A 20,465-nucleotide genomic window follows, 5' to 3' on the forward strand; every position below is an offset into this window, starting at 1 on the left:
GTGTTACAACGTTTTTGTAAAGTGCCTCAAGATTAAATTTGTTGTGAATTAGCGCAATACAATTTAACTGGCTTATATAATATTTTTCTTTTCATTATGGGATATCTTTTTAGAAGCATATCTGTGTTTTCAGTTTACTGACCTCGGGCCTGGCTTCTTGGAGCCAACCTTTTCTGATGCTTTTATTGTGACAGGTCACAACCGGAAAAAATGTCAGTGATCACTTGCAGCTGAACGCCGAGGTCCTGCGGAGCTCCGTATCCGCTTATCGACTCAGCAGAGGTAGGACGGGATCACTGGGGATACTTGACAACTTTCAGAATCTGCTATGACATCTCGCAGGTAATACACAGTATATTTATTCATTTTATTTTTATTTCTGTTAAATCTCCTCACCCTGAGCCTCCGGGCTCCGTTTTTACGAGCCTAGTTAAGGCAGGCGGAGCCGGGAAACCTGAACTTTTTCCTGTCGCTCCCCTGGCTCCTCTAATCCACACAGTGAAATGTATTCAGAATACCTGAATACATTCAGTGGTTTTCTGATTTGCTGGCAGCAGCCGTAAACCTGACTTACTGCTCTGACAGGCGTTATTTCTCGCAGCCTGCTGTCTAGATAAACACCGAGTCGATCCGCTGATAACTGGGTCCGTGTGTCGCAGAAAGCCTCGGTCCGTCTGCGCCTATTGCTGCAGCATGTTTGGATTTATCGCAGTTTGTTCCGTCACTGTTACAGGTTTCTAATGTCCAGCCGCTTTGCCTGGTGAGGAGACTGGATTGTTATGGATTTTCGAAATCCAGACTCTAACCCTACCCTTTCTCTAAAGTTCACAAATCGTTGATTGTAATTTTAAAAAGTGTAATAACTTAAGGATACTTTACCTAATCTCAATGAACTTAAATCCACTTAAATCAGAAAATAAATAAAAACGAGAATGAATGTTTTTTTTTCTTAAGTATGGATCATATGAAATTCTGAGGGCCTCCCGACCCCACTGAGGGACAAGGGTGAAAGAAAATGGATGGATGGATGGAAATTCTGAGGGTTAAGAACAATTCTTATTGTTAACAAAACAAAAAATAGTAGTTATAACGGAACAGTTGGTAGAGCTGTTGCCTTGAACAAGAAGGTTCTGGTTCGATTCCCGCCCCCGGTCTTTCTGCATGGAGTTTGCATGTTCTCCCTGTGCATGGTGGCTTCTCTCCGGGTTCTCCAGCTTCCTCACACAGTCTAAAAACATGACTGTCAGGTTAATTGGTCTCTAAATTGTCCCTAGGTGTGTGTGCATGGTTGTTTGTCCTGTGTGTCTCTGTGTTGCCCTGCGACAGACTGGTGACCTGTCCAGGGTGAAACCGCCTCTCACCCAGACCGTTAGCTGGAGATAGGCACCAGTAACCCTCCCGACCCCGCTAGGGACAATGGTGTTAGAAAATGGATGGATGGATATAACAGAACGTACTCTTTTTTGGGGGGGGAATATACAACACAGACAAGTTTTTTCGCTGTTCTTTGGTTTCTGAGTTATTTCTGTCCTGTGCTTTTTGTTTACCAAAATTACTTCCAAAAGGGCAAATTTGTCTTTCCTGCAAGAGGTAAAAGTTTAGGAACGTCTGACTAAGAGGCATTTCTTCACAGATCTTGGATTCACTTTTGTGCTGGGAATGAACCCATAAACTACTTCAGTTGTTTTTAAACTGCAGTTTCCTGTATTTCTACCTTAAAATCATGAGATTGTTGTTTAAACCAGCAGCATCTATAAGACTGTCACCACCAGAGCTAGCCCAAGGAATAACCAAACTGTTGGCCCCACCAAGGGGCCTCTACTTCCTGCACAAAACGTAGAAATACAAACTTTACTGTTACATTTAAAGGAAATTTTGAACTAATTTAAAATTCTTCTCAATGTAACGTTTTTAATAATTTGGGATATAAACAGAACTAACCAGTGCTCGGGCTGGAATCATGCATCACAGTGTCGGTGTGTGCAGTGTATGTTAAATGTTTCAGGTGTGAATGGGCTTCATATTCAGACCATATTTAGCCTTCAGAATGAATTTTAACATCTCTTAATGTTCACATCAGGTCTGCTTCTGTAGTAGTTGAGATCACCAGGCTTCTGGAGAATTAAGTCATGATTGGTAAAATAATAATGTCCAAAAATGGGTAAGAAACGTAACTGTTAGCAGTTGTGTACAAATGAATTAATTTCCTGAAAGTTTGCAGCCCTAATGCAAAAACATATTTATATGTTCATGTCACAGAATAAGACGATACATTTGAGCCATTAATATTCACATGTCAGATTCACCTCTTGGTTCATTTTCTGTGGAATGTAACTCAAAAGTATTAGTGAAATATGTGCATATTCACAGATTTTTTTCGTAGCTTACCTGAAAAATTCAAAAGTAAATAGAGTTGTAAAGCTGAAGTGCTTTACATCTGTAGTGTGTCGGTACATGACATGCTATTGGCTGGTGTTTGCAAAGCAGCCAATCCAGAAGGGCTGTGTGTTTTCATTGGTGTAGATTGGCTGTTTCCTGAAGAGTGGAGATAACTATAGACATTAACTTGCTGGCAGCTGGTTTCCACTTTGCAAGAAGGTTGTTTTGAAGCAAGCTGATTGGCTGACAGGTTTTAGCTTTGAGCAGCACTGCCCCCTAGATGTCTAGCATGTTTAAATCACTAAGTGGCATATTTTTGCAAGTTCATTTAAAAAATAATTGAGCTTTAAATTAGAGATGCAAGTTATTGAGTTAACCTAAAGTTGATTGATCTTATTGATCGACTAGCAATTAGAGAGAAGATGCTTTTTTAACCTGGATTTCCTGGTACAGTTAGTGAACAGAAGCGCATGATAGTAAGTTATATATGAAGTACCGTATTTTTTGTGAATCCATGGTTCGGAATTGGAGACGCAGGGCTGCATCCTAAATAGAAGATTTATTAAGGACGCAGCCCTATGCTGCTTGTGAAAAACTGAGAGCAGCGGAGATGCCAGCGGCTTATATATGTACTTTTCCAGTTAAAAAAAAATAATAAAAATTGTAGATGCGGCTTATAGTGAGGTGCCCTCTATGATCCGGAAAATACTGTAGTAATAACTCCATCCTGGAGTTGTCTCCTGTCCCCTACTGCTGATTTGCACTTTAGAAAACGCAGTGTTAGCAGTCACAGAGTTTACAGTTGAAACAAACTGTCCACTGGTATATGGGTGGAAAATGTGTTGGACATTCAGTTCTTCTATACCTGGTGGGTATAAAACCATTATAATTTGGATTCTTGTTTCTGTTGTCAGAACAAAAATTCTTGAAACTCTGGACAACATTTTCCACAAATAGAAGCTCATTAAAGTTTTGCTTTTGCTCATGATTATGAAAAGATGCTGCAAAACTCAATAATCTATAAAATGGTATGTTTGTAATGGAAACATGTTGCTCTATAAAGAGCATAACAGCTAAAAGAAATAATGTTCCTCACGAGGGCTGTAGTGATACAATAATCTCACGATACGATACACTGTATTCTGCTCACGATACGATATATATTGCGATATTCAGCAAACAATACAATTTAATACCCTTTTGCGATTTTCTGAAAGATTTTAGAGGGACAGAGTGATTTTGGTGACATTTTGTGACTGTTATAGAGTTAGATTGAATTAATTTAACTGAAAACTGATTAAAAGCACCAACTACACAATACCTGGCTCTGGTTGGACATGGACACAGACTTAAAGTCGGCAGCTGGACAAAATGAATCAAAGAAGTGGTGAGAAAACATGTTTCTTTTAATTGAAACAGTACAAACTGTAGCTTACATGCATTTGTAAAGTAAATAAAGTGCACCAAGTACCTGCTCTGAATAGTTTGATACCTTTTTAACCTTGACACTTAACGTCTGAAGGAATCACTCTAAGCCTGATGACCGAATCACTTTCCCAGCGAAGCAAGTTTGCTTTGCAAACACCAGTTAATAGCGTGTCCTGTACCAACAAACTACAGATGAACAAGGTGGATGTTACGATACTTGTGGATGAATATCGATTTTTTTCTAGGAAAGAAAATATCGATATATATCACAAAATCGATATTATTACACAGCCCTATTCCTCACAGTAGTTGGATAAAGAAGTGCAGATTAAACTAAAACTAATAACCAATATGTTGGAATAACTCAACATCAGAATGAATAATTATTCCCTTTATACTTTTAAATGAAAGCACTTGGATTATACATTTTACATATGTACTGTGAAAAAATTAAACTGTTGTTTTGCTTAAAAATGTTAGAAAGTGGCCCCTACATAGCAATGAGGACATTTATGTATTTTGTGTTTGCTTCTTAAAGAAAGCTCAATAAAAAAGTTTTCACCTCTTATAAATAGAGCTGTAGGCTGCTGGCTGAAAAAAAGAGTTTTTCCTTTCCTCAGACAGTGATGTGTTTTGATATGACACGTATGATATGTCATGTCACATATAACATGACATATCATACGTGATATGTCATGTATAAACATGACATATCACCTCGTTCATGACCTTTTTAAGGTAATTGTTGGAGGAGTTGGAATATAGTTCAGCTTGAAACTCTCATCATAAAAATAAGTGCAGTTCAGTAGATTTTTCTGAGAATCACTGAGAATAGAGGCGCAGGTTTCCAGAGGACGCAGCACCTACAGCAGACCAACATCAGACAGACTCTGAAGGAAACAGAGTTCAAGTTGAAGATGTTTTTAGTTTCCACGGCTAACGGTTGGTCGGGGGATGTTCGACTGTTGCTCTGTGGCTCGCTTCGTACTTCCTGAGCTGAGATACCGCAGGGAAGCAGACGCCAAGTCTCAGTCACTTTTCAGCCTTTCTGAAATGTACCTCCATGTTCTCTTCACTCAGAATGGATTTACACACACCAGAATGTATCATCTCCTTTCTTTACTTTGTATTTTGTCACTTTATATATTCTGTAAATTAAAAATATCCACTACATTCTAGTATGGATATATGAATACATACAGAGCAATTAGTAAGTCTAACGTGATTAAGAAACTATTAATGCCACATAAAAATATATGTGCTTGTTAATTCACAAAAATAAAACCATTTTTGGAATAGGTATTGATGAAATTATCCAATGAGGAATATTTAGTCTGAGTTTTATGTTTTTTTCAGAGTTTTGCAACAGCAGGACAGGAGGGCTATGGAGGAGATTAAAATAAAATTAAAATTACACAAATTTTTAATCAGTGATCACAAACTAATCTCTTGTAAATTATGCAGTACAAGGATTTTCTAATAAAGTTAGCAGCATTTGGTGTTGCACATGTAAACAGATTATCTGTAAATCAGCTTTAATATGTGTTTTTTAGACTTGGTCCATTAAGGTGACACCGATGTCTGGTTTCCTTTACAGTCAGACCTTCAGGCGTTTTTCTATGATACATAAACTTTTTTTAATAAGCTGGCTTGTTTGGATAAATAAATGTAAAGAAAAGATCTGCTGTAGGTTGTGTATGATTCAACAGAAAATGAAAGGATTCTGAAACTTTTATCTGATTTTCACCCAAACTCCAGACAAAGTACATAAAGTAAACATGGGTTATTAAAAATCAGTTTCTAGAATAGTTTCCAGTTTTTATTTAATGATCAGTGATCAATGCAGATCTCTGGTCAGAGCACCAAACATTTTCTGGGCCCCCCCCCTATGGATTACAGTAGGGAGAGTTAGACTCTGATTGAACATTGTTTATAATGGTGGGGGGGGTAGCCCTAACCCTAACCCTAACCCTAACCCTGATCCTTAGAGACTCCCTGTTATACTCTTCCTTCCACTCAAACCTTCCCCCAGCACACACAGCGTTCATCATTGTTGTGTTTTTTTTTTCTTCTTCATCCATACGGCGCCCCCTGTTTGGGAACCTCTGCCCTACTTCATGTTCTTCACTACTGTTATAGTTACTTATTTGGGAGTTATTTCCTCGTTGCCTTTATTGAATTGTTATAAACATAGAAACATTTTGTCAGGGTTTGTCAGGCAGTTTTATGCCAAAGCGCTGTGCTGACTGATTCAGATCACTTTTCTCATCTGCTGGAACTGGAGCAGATTTTCTCATCTCTTCTGACCCCATTAAAACCTCTGAATCTTCACCGAAGCTGAAGCAGTCAGCTCAGGCAGCGAGATGCTCTCCTGTTCTTACCAGGAAGTTGATAGTGGCAGTCGGGTGCGGAGTGGTTACTACTTTTAAAAATACTCAAGCATAATCATCTTGCTGCCAGGCTGCCTGCGTCCTTAATGACTGCTTCAAGTTCTTAACCTGTTTGAAAATGTTACTGAGAGAAACTGGAGCAACAGCCACTTTGACTTTCTCCTTTTATTTGCATTCGCTTGGTTTGTTGTACAACAAATGTGCAATAAAACAAAGCTTATTTTAGTCTATATTTGTGCAAATGTTTTAGAGCCTAATTTTGTGGCATAGATGGAGATACAAGGAAGTCAGCGGTGGCTAGAAGTAACTAGTTTACAGCTTGGTTGATGAAATATTGATTAGACCAATGCGACGATAAGCTGTTGGTTGGTTTAAATGTGCTGTAATGTTGCAGAGTTATGAAGTAAATTTACAATTGACTTTATTTCTGTTTAATAAAAACAAAAATTTTTCAGCTGTTTTTCTTTATCTGATGTTTTATCAGCCGATAACCTCAGATATTGGTATCAATGTTGAAAGTGAAAATAGAAGTGAATCGGTACATGCCATAAAAAATGGGATTAATTATATCAAAATGTTTAACTCACTAAAATCTATGTAATTAATTATATTAATGTGTTAAAAACCAGCCCTAATTTTATTATCTTTTTATTTTATGTTTTCTATTATACACTATTTTTTTTTTACAAAATTAAACAGCTGTTTAATTTATTTCAATTTATTATTGAATTTATTTTAAAAGATTAAGTCAAGCTGTGTTTTTCAGGGAAGGTTTTAGTTCACCAATAAGTGGTTGTCATTTCCACATGTGTTGTCTGAAGCGGGTTGGTCATTGAGGAAGCATTGATTCCTGTCGTTGTTGTTCACTTTAGCAGCGTTTACGTCAGCTGTGCTTCATGCGCCCCACGCTGCGATGCCACTGTGGCTCACTTCATGATGCCTTGTTGGTTTACGTTTCTGTTTTTGATCCTGTGACTTGCTGCGGCCTTTCCACGCTTGGAAACCACCCCTGCTCTCTATTGTTTGAACACGGACCTCATCCGTCACTGAAACTCTGCCGACCAGCTAAGAGCGGTGAGTCAGTTTGTATGACAAGCTGCCAGGAAAACAACTGCCCAGGTGGAGGAATAAGATAGCGCTGCAAACTTTTCCAGTGGTGCTCTGATCCCACTTACAGTAGCTATTTTTTCACACATTTTGCATTTTATTCTTTTACTTGAGCAGGACAGAAATGTAGGCAAGGTGTGGGAGACAAAGCATGAATGCACATGCACCGTCTGAAAAATGATTTAAAGGACTCATTGTCCAGAAATTAGAGGAATTAAATCTGATAAATAAAAGAAATTTTACTTCGTGATTTAACGCCTTGAAATTGGGACTCTGTTTCTTTCTGAAGCTCCGCCTCCAGGAAGTCATCTCAACATGGCTCCTCTATTAACCCTTTAACAATGTTTTTACCAGTGTTGCATTGAGAAGTAGCGCAGAGTTAAAGAACAGATCATGAAACAAAGTCATTGACATCCACATCAAAATGGCATTGAAAACAATATCAAAGACCCATCTCACATGTTCCAAAAATCATCTTCATAATCCCCAAGACTTTGAGAAAATATTCTGTGGATTACCAAAACTAAAGTAGAACTTTATGTAAGGTTTGCATTCTGTTACATATGGCATAAAATGAACATAATTTCAGAAAATATCATCTAGTTGAAAATGGTGGTGGCAGTGTGATGGATGGGGGCTGCTTTGCTGTGATTAATGGAACCAGGACAAAAAACTTACCAAGACAAAAACAAGGTATTGGAGTGGCCTAGTCAAAATCTGCATTTCTGTCATATTGAGGTATTGCAGTATGATGTTGTTCTTGCTCAAAATGCCCAGCAGTGTGGCTGAATGAAGACAGTCCTGCATTAAAGAGTGGTTTGGTTTGAAGTCCCTCCACAGTTTGAGCAAACCTTTAAAATGTTGCAAAAAAAATTGAATTTGGCGTGTTTTCATCTGAAGTAAATTACCGTATTTTCCACACTATAAGGCACCTATAAACCTTCAATTTCCTCAAAAGCCGACAGTGCGCCTCATAATCCGGTGCGCCTTATATATGGACCAATATTGAGCCCCACAACAGGTCTAGCAATTACGGTAAGCAGCCGCCGACTTAATTTTGCCCGTAGAAGAAGAAGAAGCACGTGGTGCATGCTGGGATAGTTGTCAGAATGCTGGTTTGTTATCAATTAATAAAGTTTGACTGACCTATCTACCAGAATCGCCTCGAAGCCGTACGGAAGTCTTTCTCCATGGTCTCTCCAAACTCCTCCCACGCCCGAGTTTTTGCCTCAGTGACAACCCGAGCCGCATGCCGTTTGCCCGCCGGTACCCATCAGCTGCTTCTGGAGTCCCACAGGCCAATAAGGCCCGATAGGACTCCTTCTTCAGCTTGACAGCATCCCTCACCGAAGGTGTCCACCAACAAGTTCGAGGGTTGCCGCCGCGACAGGCACCAACAACCTTGCGGCCGCAGCTCCGATAGGCCGCCTCGGCAATGGAGGTACGGAACATGGTCCACTCAGACTCAATGTCCCTCACTTCCCCGGGACGTGCTCGAAGTTCTGCCGGAGATGAGAGTTGAAGCTCCGTCTCACAGGGGACTCTGGGTTGGGCTCTCCAATCTCTGGGGACGAGGTCGCCGAGGTGGTCAAAAAGCTCCTCGGCGGCAGGGCCCCAGGGGTGGATGAGATCCACCCGGAGTTCCTTAAGGCTCTGGATGTTGCAGGGTTGTATTAGCTCAAGCGACTCTGCAATATCACATTTACATCGGGGGCAGTTCCCCTGGATTGGCAGACTGGGGTGGTGGTCCCCCCGTTTAAAAAGGGGGACCGGAGGGTGTGCTCCAATTACAGGGGGGTCACACTCTTAAGCCTCCCTGGTAAGGTCTATTCAGGGGTTCTGGAGAGGAGGGTCCGTTGGATAGTCAAACCTCGGATTCAGGAAGAGCAGTGTGGTTTTCGTCCTGGTTGTGAAACACTGGACCAGCTCTACACCCTCAGCAGGGTCCTGGAGGGTTCATGGGAGTTCGCCCAACCAGTCTACATGTGTTTTGTGGACTTGGAGAAGGCGTTCGACCGTGTCCCTCTGGAGGCCTTGTGGGGGGTACTCTGGGAGTATGGGGTACCGGGCCCTTTGATACGGGCTGTCAGGTCCCTGTATGACCGGTGTCAGAGTCTGGTCCGCATTGCCGGCAGTAAGTCGGGCTCGTTTCCGGTGAGAGTTGGACTCCACCAAGGCTGCCCTTTGTCACCGATTCTGTTCATTACTTTTATGGACAGAATTTTTAGGCCAGCCGAGAGACTGTGTCTCTCGGCTGGCCTGGGAACGCCTTGGGATTCCTCCGGAGGAGCTGGAAGAAGTGGCTGGGGAGAGGGAAGTCTGGGCCTCCCTTCTGAAGCTGCTGCCCCCGCGACCCGACCCCGGATAAGTGGCAGAAAATGGATGGATGAATGGATGACCTATCTACCTACCGACCGTCTAGAATCAGGTCGTCTGCAGGTCATTTAGCACCACGTTCTCCACCAACATGCTGTGTGCGAACGGAGAAGGGTGACCATCGTCCGGCCACGCCCCGGCCCAGTAGCGGAAGGCTCTCCTTGCCGACCCGAGTTGGACTGTTTTGTTGACATTCCAAACAAAACAGTGCAGCAACAGTGCAAAATTTAGTGCAGCTCCATCTAGTGGATGCATAACGTAACTCCATCCTCTACTGTAGCGTCTATTCTATGCGCCTTATAATGCGGTGCGCCTTATATATGAAAAAAGTTTTAAAATAGGCCATTCATTGAAGGTGTGCCTTATAATCCAGTGCGAAAAAATCCAAAAACCACAGAGCCTGCGGACATAAAAATATTTTTGGGAAATTTAGGACGTTTTTTTGAATGTTTCTGTTTCCATCAACCGTTTCTAATCCGATACTTCATAATGTTTATAAACACCTTGATGGAAACATTGATGGAGACTGAAAAGTCTTGAATCTGGAGGGGGAATACTTTCTTATTGTTTCTTGGTTTGAATATTGGTCACAGATATTTGAATGCAATTATGTAAACAGTCCTCCCCTCTTTGTTTGGTTGATAAAACGAGGAAAAGTGAGCAAAGTGAATTCCCACTAAGCAAACCAACTTCTCTGGAGTTGCATGTTAGCGTGTCGGTCCTTCAGGCAGGAAGCCGCCTGAACTGAAGCTCCTTTCTGCTTAAAATATGGTTAGAGGTGTTTGTTATTTATTAATCATGATGCCTGAAGACACTTTTAATCAGCGTTGCATAAGCCCCGTTTACTCCATGTAAATAGAAATGTTCTGTCCTGAGGTGCAGGCTGCTTGTTTTAAATAGCAGCATTCCTGGGACTGTTCTATCCAACTTTGGAGTGAAACCGCTGCTTATGGCTGTCCTAGAGCTCTGCCTCTGTTCATGTAAATATGGCTCGGAATAATTGTTGCCTCGCCAGTAGCTTGCAGTCCAGAGCTTGCATGTGACCAGTATAACCCCAGCAGAGGGTTTACTGGTGCGTCGCGGCTGCTAAGTATATCACCTTTTTGTCAGCAGGCCTAGACAGGCCTGCTTTAAATAGCTCAGCGGCTATATTGAACCTGAGACATTATGTAAGAGGATAGAGTGCTGGCTGGATGCAGCATGGGGCCGTTTCCCCTCAGGGGCAACCTGCAACTCCCTGAGCTTCTGTCTGGCCACCAGCCTGCCCCACACACACAGGCAGTATGTCTGAAACCTTCGAGCCGAGCTACCAGGGCCGGATGCAGGGGAATGAGGGCCACCTGCTGGGGGTCAAACCTTGTTCTTGGAAAAGCCAGAATCACTCCTGCTAGGGAGAAACTGATCCGATTTTAATGTCTGTATCGGTCCATAAGCCTGTCACAATAAGCATGATAAATAAATATGAGCTTCATTCTGATGATAAGTTTTGAAGGGCAATAATCATAATCGGTTTTATTTATGGTTTCTGTTGTTTATGGTTTTTATTTCCATTTGAATTGTTTTGGATATTTGAAATATTGCTCAGTACCAGTGTTAAGTGTTCTTTACAAAATTAAAGTATTTCTTGAAAATGGTCTCATATAATCACATAAATTCTCAAAATCCAGTGATGTTTAATTGTTGGAACATGACAAAATGTGAGAAGCTATCTGTGGTGTTACGTTTATGTTCATCTTTCAGTAGCTCTAAGATCAAAGTAGGACAATGCATGTCAACAGGTTAGTCTCTAATACGCTTCACTGACAGTGAACACAACAGTACAACAGCTTCATACTCTCTGGATTGTTTTTATAAAATGTATACAGGTTTTCTTAATAATATTAAAATCTGGTTTATAATACACACAACCTTTCCAAAGTTTTAGCTAAAAAGACTTTCCCTGTTTCTTTCTCCAGTTAATCATTGACTGAAGTAACACTTAGTAGAGGTGCATTTGTTCTCCCTGCAAGGCCCAGTGAGGTTCATCAGTGCAGAGGTTAGCAAGATTTCATAGAAAAACTTCCAAGGTTATATAAGTAACTTTTAAAGAAAGTTCATTATTCAAAAAGAAATGCTTTAGTTTGCATGTCTTTTTGAAGAAAAGACTTTTCAGAAGAAAAGTCAGAATTTGAATAAAAGCTAAAATTACACCACGCATCAAGAAAATAGCAGGGGAATTACTCTGGGTCTGCTGAGAAGCTCTTTGGACCTAAATGTATTCAGAGAAAACTGTAAAGATGTTGCAAAGCAAATGGCACAGTTCAACATTATACTGGATTTACCAAATTGCTACAAAGAAAACTTCATATTTATACGTTTTCTGTTGTAATACTTTGTATCAACTATGTGCTTGGATTTCTAAGGCAGTTGTGTGTTGATCTGACCTTACTCCTCTAGTGTCAAAGCGTGCAGAGATCAGGCGGGGATTTAAACATTTAACTTAAGAAAAACCAAAAACCTGAAAAAAATTAAAGTTCAGTAAAATCTACACGAGTAAGACGAACAGAACAGAATGGCGCAGAACAGAAAAACTAAAGCTATTTATCCAGGAGAGTTGATGACTGTAGCAGGTGGTTGATAAGAAACTGGGTCCAGCTGTGAGGGAAGGCCAGTAACTGGAGATGAAATGGGAGAAATGTCTGATAGAAAACACAGGGAACATGAGAAACCGAAGCGGCCTGGACCCTGAGGATTATGGAAGAACAGACATTATTAATATGGTTTCCACATTAATGAATATTTGACAAGCTAAAATGGGCAGCTATAAGAGTTTTAGAGACTGGGTTTCTGTCGTCCAGAATCAACAACAATGGACCTGGTACAGAACCTTTAGCAACGTCACGTATACTGCTCTACAAATTAGATTTAAAATGAATCTACTAAGTCAAGTGTGTGCTGTATTTTAATCTTTTTGTAGCTTAAAATATAGAATAGTAGACATGTAGAATTCAGTGCTCAGTTGAATTAACGCTATCACTGTTCTGACTGTTCTGGAGTCATGTTGATATTCCTTTAATATCTTTCTTGTTTTTCTGTGAAACCAGAAACTTAAAAAAAAAAAAACTTCTGTTACTTTATGTCTGTTGCAAACTTTTTTTTTCTAAAAAAAACAAACAAAAAGAAATAGAAATCAAAGTTGATATGGATGATATAGAACTAAAGCTATGTTTAGCAGAATTAAACTTGATAAATCTGTACCATCCTTTGTGTGCAGCAAAGCTTCCCTAACACAACTTGTAAAACTAATAGCCTAATGGTGTTCTGCTGAATTGGCTGGATTAACTCACCACGACCTCACTATGATCCAATGTAACTACAACATTCGTAATCTCCAGCCGCAGGGTGCCAGCTGGCATATTAAGCCTGCAGTGGAGCTAGTGGGGCTCTGGCACCTCGGCCCAGCCAGGCCATGGCTTTACTGTCACAGAGCGTGTCCGTAGGTTAAGGCCTCGCTGGAGGATGAGGCCTCGCCAGCTTTAAAGGTGGAGGAAAAGTGAGGCAAAGGAAAGGCAGGGTGGGGGTGGGATGCTGTCCCGTTGATCTGAGGTGGGACTCTGTCCCGTTGATCTGAGGTGGGACTCTGTCCCGTTGGTCTGAGGTGGGACTCTGTCCCGTTGGTCTGAGGTGGGACTCTGTCCCGTTGGTCTGAGGTGGGACTCTGTCCCGTTGGTCTGAGGTGGGACTCTGTCCCGTTGGTCTGAGGTGGGACTCTGTCCCGTTGGTCTGAGGTGGGACTCTGTCCCGTTGATCTGAGGTGGGACTCTGTCCCGTTGGTCTGAGGTGGGACTCTGTCCCGTTGGTCTGAGGTGGGACACTGTTTCATTGGTCTCATTGGTCTGAGGTGGGACTCTGTCGAGTTGGTCTGTCCCGTTGGTCCCATTTTTCTGAGGTGGGACTTTGTCCCGTTGGTCTGAGGTGGGACTCTGTCCCGTTGGTCCCATGGGTCTCATTTGGGACACTGCCCTGTTGGTCTGTGATGGGACAGAGGACAGAGGCAAGGAGGGCGGCCGGCTGGCAGCGCTGCTGGTATCAGACCTGCTCATGCTCATCCAAATCCCAGATTAAACGGCCTCCGCCCCTCGCCAGCTCTGCACACTCTCTGTGTAATGCTCTGACAACCCTTCTCCCCTCACTGTCTCTGTCTAACCCAGTAACACTCCCTTCATCCCCTCTGCGTCTCCATATCCGCCTCCTGGTGCAACATCGCTGGATTACTGCGGTTTCTGCAACCAGAGGCCCGGTGAGGCAGGCTGAGAAGGAACCGTTCTGCTGAGCAGAACGGTTCCCCTTGGCCTGGTGTTTGAGTCTGATTTCATCCCGTCTTTGTTGTGTTTATTAATTCGACGAGCGACAACAGCACTGTGATAAAGGATTAGAAACGGTTTACAGACACAAGGCCCGTTTTTATCCCACTGTTTTGTATTTTTCCGTATGAATCGGGATTAAAAGCAAGACACAACTAATCTGTCCACCAGCTGACGTCCATCACCCATCGATGGCTTTTCAGTAGACTGACCTACAGGCATCGGCCAATTCGTTTAGAAATATGAAAAAAATATTCCTAGAAGTATAACATGTTCTCAATTGAATCAGAAACATAAAGCTGAAGAGGAAATAAAAAGTTTAGGTTATAATTATTCAGATTTAGATGACATTACATAAATGTCATCTAATGTCATCTTACATGTAAGATAACTTCAACGATTAATTGAGATTATAAATGTCCAGCTCATTTCCTAAAGATGAGTTCAGATTTCTTCATGAGGCACTCAGAGGCTGCTTCCTGTATGTATCTAAATAATGATTAGATAAGAGTTTAAACAGGAGGAAATGAAGAGCATTTTATAGAACATGAAGTCCTGACATGTCACTGTGATGCTTCCAGATATAAAACATGCAGGGCAGTTATTCTGGTGAACGTCACAATGATGAAATGCTTAAGACTAAACGAACATTCATGTTCACCACATTGTCTCTTTCTGCTTTCTTGTAATCACAGTTACAGTTGGTTGCTGCATCTGGATTGTGCTGTGGAAGTTGAGGTGAAAATGTTGCAGATTTGTTCTCCATTCTTAAATATGTTTATGTAGGCCTGTAAATAAGCAAAACATCAATTAATCAGATGATCAATTAAAACAAGTTCAATACATTTTCTTTCTTTGTAACAAAACCTGGATGATAAAAGGCTTCACTCTGGCCTCTTTATTTCATTCCAGGCCGACGGTTGTGTGATTGTATTTTATTATTCTTACATTTCCTGCTGCCTGAGGATCAGCAGGGAGGGGCTCGGTTTCACCCCATGCTGAGGATAAGGGGTCAGATGCAGTCTGCGTCAGCTGCCTGGGCCGGTGAAGTCTGCTGGTAGAAAGCTTGTCCAGCTTTAGGTTTATTTTACTCAGGTTAGACCCAGACTGTATTTACATCCAGTTGTCCAGTCATGTCTTGCAAATCGGTATAAGAATGGAAGGATCTTTATGAGTGTGTTGTTTCAGTGCTGTTGTGTTGAGTGTGTTTCTTCCCTCAGAGGTCCTCCTGTCTCCCTCTGTCAGAACCCAAGCTGCTCAGCCTGATTGATGAACCCTTCCTGTCACTCTAGATCTACATGCTGGATGGAAAAAAGTGACAGTTTCTTCTTCTGTGTGTAAACCCACACAGCCTTTATCTTTTGATCTCAAAAAATATTTTTTACGTTTACCCGGTGAGGGTACTGCAAATAAATTCCAACTGAAACTGGAATTTATTTGTAGTAAATTCTAGTTTTAGTTGATGAGGACTGAGTCGGCGTCATTTAGCAGTTTGAATGAGTTTTCAGGGGATTGAATGAAGCATTGTGTGGTGAGCCAGACCCGGCTGCTGCAGAGACCAGAGGTATTTTGGTGTCCGTTTGCCTGTTTTGGGTGACACCAGATCTGCTGAACTGACGCATGAGTTGTATTTTTATCATACTGTTATGGGTTTATGTCATACAGGCATAAAAACAGAACCACCTAAATGCTAGCCCTCTGTCTCAGATATGATCATCACAGGACAAGCTTTCTCTCCTCTCAGAAATACTTTGAGCTGACCTGTACTGATCCGTAATTACTAATATTATTAATTGAAAATAATCTAATTACAAAAAGTCAAAGTAGTAAAACGTTGTATGGGGAGAGCCTTACTTAAAACATATTGATGCGTACATTTCCAAACAATCAAACAAGAAATGTCAAATTACTGGGTAACTATGTAACGGGAAAATATCGCCAGTGAAACGCTATTTAAACCCACAACCTTAGAATCTTAAAAACAAAACAAAAAAACAAAAAAAATACAATTAAATTGTCAGTTATTTGCACTTCTATTTAATCCAAATTAAGTCAGCGGCTCCATCAGGCCCCCCAGGGATTCAGGGGCCCATAAATGCTAATATTTTAACACAGATACAAAAATGTAACATTTGTTTATTGGAATTGTCAATGCTGCTGAATTTGATTTAATGGTTTCAGCAAAGAAGTTGTTTAACATTTAAATGTAAGCTTTTAAGGAGCTGGCAAGTTTACTTTGTAAAAGTTCAAAGAACAATATTCATGGTTAGATTGTTTCATTACCATAGCAACAATCTGATGCTAAGAGTGTCATGAGTGGTGGAGGTGAGGTGAGTGAGAATGCAGGCTGGACCCAGGTTGAAGATGAAAAGTGAATATTTAATGAAGATAATAAGCTCAAACAGTAAAGATGACAGGCGGCACGGCAGAGCGGGAGCCAAGGCTCAGCACCAGTAGCAACTATATCTAAAACCTGACTCACGAGAGCCAACGTCGACACAGGACTTCCAGTTCGACTGTGACAACTAACTAATCCACGACCGTGACATACCAAGGACTTAAAAACGACTAGGACCCAACAAGAGACAAAGACAACAGGTGGGCTTAAATACACAGGGAAACAATAACGGGGAAATAAAAGGAGCAGGTGACACTAATCAACGGGCAGAAAGGACAACACAGAGACTTCTACAGAGCACAGACCTAATTAAACAGAAAACCTAAAACACAGAACTCAAATAACGACAATGAGTTTATTCTTTGACATTGAGCTCTGTTTGTTCACAAATACAAATGAGTAAACTGCAGTTAAAACTGATTGCTTTTTAGGTTGGCCAATTAAACTACTCCCACTCGCCCAGGTTTCACTAAATGTAACACAGACGCTGTTAGAGGTGCTGATGTTTTAGCAGCAAGAGGGGCCCCAAAGTCAAATTCGGCTCAAGGCCTCATACAGCCATGATGAGTTAAATCCGCTGCACTGCGCGCAGAGAAGCGCAATAAACGGGAGGTTTAATGTAATGCTGCTAATGTGGCTTTAGTAGCTCTTCCATTTGTGTCTGTTGAGTTTTTAATAAGGGCCACATAAACTGTTTTGGTTGCTGGAGTTTTAAGGGACGAGTTTCTCAGATCTCCTCGTGGCCACGCGCATTAACTCTACTCTGACTGACTAAGTGGACAAAGCATTTGGTATGGTTTGATGCTTCGTGTAACCGGAAAAACAATATTAGAAATAATAATATAAAACCAGGTTGATGCGTGACTACATGGGAGCACAAAAGCTTCTCACCAGGCTGAACCTGCATGATGAGGGGGGGGGGGGGGGTCATGACCCCCCCAATCTTGGAAAAGTCTAAAATTGTACCCCCCCCCCCCCAAAAAAAAAGAAACCATGAAAGAAACCCTTGTATTTAAACAATAGCAATATAAAAACAAGCAATAGAAACAAAGAACAAAGTAAATCCGCCATTCAGAAAAAAATAAGAATAAATTTTTAGGTCCCCCCCACTACTGTTAGAACAATGGTTCAGTCCAAAGTGTAGGAGGAGCAACAGCTACACTGCTGAACAGCACAGGCTCCATTAGAGCTGCTGAAGAGAAGAGCTGGCTGTTGCTGTGGCTATGCAGCACATACAAAAAACCTCCAGTAAGTAAACACTTTAAGCAAAAGACATGTAAGATGTTTTATTTACTTTCACTGCTCATTAGGAAGAAACACATTGACAATAAAAATCATTTCACAGTTCGTTATTTTATTACTTTGGCTGAATCATGATAAACTGCCACCTTAGCTCCTGTTTCTGTCGAAGGTAGCCAATATTTCAATTATATTTAACTCTCTAGCTCTTACTTTAATAGGAAGAGTTTGAAATGGGAGGGAGCGGCTCAGCGTTACCACTAGCCAACAGCTCAGTATGGGAGCCGAGAGCAGAGGGGCTATTGCAGCTGACAGGAAAACAAAATAAAGTATGCCTTTTATTTCTTATCATCTTCAACGTTGAGCCTTTAAAACCACAAAATAAAATCGGAATATTTTTCTATAAAACTCAGGTGCTGACCTTTAAGTTTAAGTTATGATACTTACCAAATATTAAATTCCTACATATTTATAGGTTCTCAGTCCCCCCACCAAAAAAAAGTTTAAAGCAACTTAAATTCTAATTTAAATAACATGTATTGAGAACCACTGCAATAAATCAATATTTATGAGGAATTTTATTAAGTGGAGTTACTTATTAAAACTTGTTTTTAGTCAGAGCCTTAAATTTTTGTAAAGGTGTAGCAGAGAATATATCTGACTCTGAACCAAACTCATATCTAAGCAACATTTGAATCTTAGTTTGACTTCTATGGGTCTCAACAAGTTGTTTACTGAGAAAAACACTTTTGTTATTCATTGCTACTTACTAGTAATTTTTGATGGTGCAGCTTGAACACACACACGCACACAAAATTAAACCACATTTTACATTACAGTTTACTGTAACTTTTCCGACCCCCCAAAATTGCTCTTAAAAATTTTTCCTGTTTATCGTACCCCCCAAAAATGAGATTTGATTTACGCCCTTGGATAGCGCTGGTTCATTAACTGCTAATGCACTGACCAACCAGGACCACATACATAAACTTTACAGCATAGACAGATACAGAGCCATACGCTGGGTAGCGTGTTGAGATGTAAACGCCCCACATAATTCTTTGTTCACAAAGATGAATCATTCTCAATGCGCGCTCAACGCACACGTCTGAATTCGCGACTACAAGTTATTTCTGTGGTTCACATAGAGCTGCGCAACCAGAGCTAAAGCGGTGGGATTTAAACTCTTAACTTGATACAGAGTTCTGCAAAGAAACATAATTCCTCACAGGGGGTTGATGTTAATATCCATACATATCAGCCTGTGTCCAGTTTGAGTGAAAGGAGTGCTGAGGTAAACTAAAAATCAAACAGCGGCAGCGCGTGAGGCAACGTTTATAATACACTGGGGGAAACCCTGAGCTAACCCTGAGCTAACTAGAAGGTGACAGCTCATAAATCGACTACATCTTGCAAAATCAAAGTGTTTTTTTTTTTACCTTTAACTTTGCTAAACCTCAGTAGGTGTAACTCGCTGAATGATGTTTCTTCGGTTGACCTTGACTGTAACCTTTCTGTTTTTACTGTTTGCAGGTGGTTCCACCCCAACATCACTGGAATCGAGGCAGAGCAGGTCTTGTTGACTCGGGGAGTTCACGGCAGTTTCCTGGCCCGGCCCAGCAAGAGCAATCCTGGGGATTTTACTCTGTCTGTCAGGTAACTTCAACCAGCCCTTGTAGTGCATTCACCAGCAGCTTTACTTTTGACCTCAGTTCTTACCTGTGAGTAAGCAAGAATTTAGTTTTTAAAATTTTGATATTTGACAACTGAAAAAGTCACATTCACAGAAGGATTTAGGCCCGATCTAGGAATACTAAAGGTATGTAAATATGTGAACCAGTCAATAAATCCGGCTCATATATGCTTTAGTTTAAATATCGTCTATTGGCAGCATTCTGAGGACAGTTAGCTTAGCAACATTATCTGTGTTTCCATTGACCATAAAACTGTGCAAATTGGAATTAGAAAAATAATTTGCTTAATGGAAACGCAACAATTTAAATGCATCACAGTTCATATAATGTTCCGTTTGTCGATCCAACGTGTTGAAACAACTACTCTGCTGTAAAATTAGAGACTACAGTTTCCCCAAAAGGCTGCATACATAGCCACTCCTGTTGTCTCCTCTGTTTGGATTATGAGCGCTAGCGCCACCATGGCTGATTTATGAATATAACTTCATGTAACTGTTTACATTTGTCACAGCCATGTTTTTAATGACATATTCTGTGAACAAACTTATTCACAAGTTATTTTAATTCAATTTCTCATTTAATGAAAACACCGCCATTGTGTTTTTTTCAACACTAGCCAAATAGACAAAATCTCACACACATTGGTAATGGAGATTGCCAATGTGTGAAGGCTGCTGTGTTTCTCTGCCTTCAGATGCTTTGTATCTAAAGAAAATGGCAATTTTTTTATTCCAGGTTTAAAAAATAACATGTAAATTAAGAAGCAACTAAATGGTAAAAATAACTGGGCTTCAGTATCAGCCATCAGTTTCCCTGGCCTTCAACTATCATTATGTGAAGTCATTCCAGATCTTTGTTCACCACCTTATTTGCCTCTATGAAGGTTTATTCTGTTGGGCTTATTGTGTATTGCTTAATGTGTAAATTATGTAATCTGAACTTTACATAAATTCAGAGTTCATAATAAACTTCATAATTGTAGGAAAACCCACCCTCTAACCTTCATCTGGGTGTAAGTGAGACTAAAAGTCTATGATCCTGAAGACACAGAGTTCACATGTAAGCTGCTCAATTCCCAGAAAGCAATTCCCAGTTGGTCCGTCAAACACAA

At 40.8% G+C, this 20,465-nt stretch overlaps 1 protein-coding gene across 3 annotated transcripts in view; it reads left to right on the plus strand.

The window, feature by feature from the left end:
- The first annotated feature begins 206 nt into the window (after positions 1-206).
- The window catches only part of ptpn11b (protein tyrosine phosphatase non-receptor type 11b), a 93,056-nt gene continuing 72,797 nt past the window's right edge, over positions 207-20,465 (plus strand). For all 3 annotated transcript variants that reach the window (XM_008413161.3, XM_081608551.1, XM_008413160.3), the window contains exons 1-2: positions 207-342; positions 19,194-19,316. In XM_008413161.3, the coding sequence (XP_008411383.1) occupies positions 329-342; positions 19,194-19,316 (137 nt within the window). In that variant the 5' untranslated portion in view covers positions 207-328. The remainder of the gene's footprint in view (positions 343-19,193; positions 19,317-20,465) is intronic.

This window comes from Poecilia reticulata, chromosome 7 (genome assembly GCF_904066995.2).
Source record: "Poecilia reticulata chromosome 7, P_reticulata-male-v2, whole genome shotgun sequence".
Taxonomy (NCBI): Eukaryota; Metazoa; Chordata; class Actinopteri; order Cyprinodontiformes; family Poeciliidae; genus Poecilia; species Poecilia reticulata.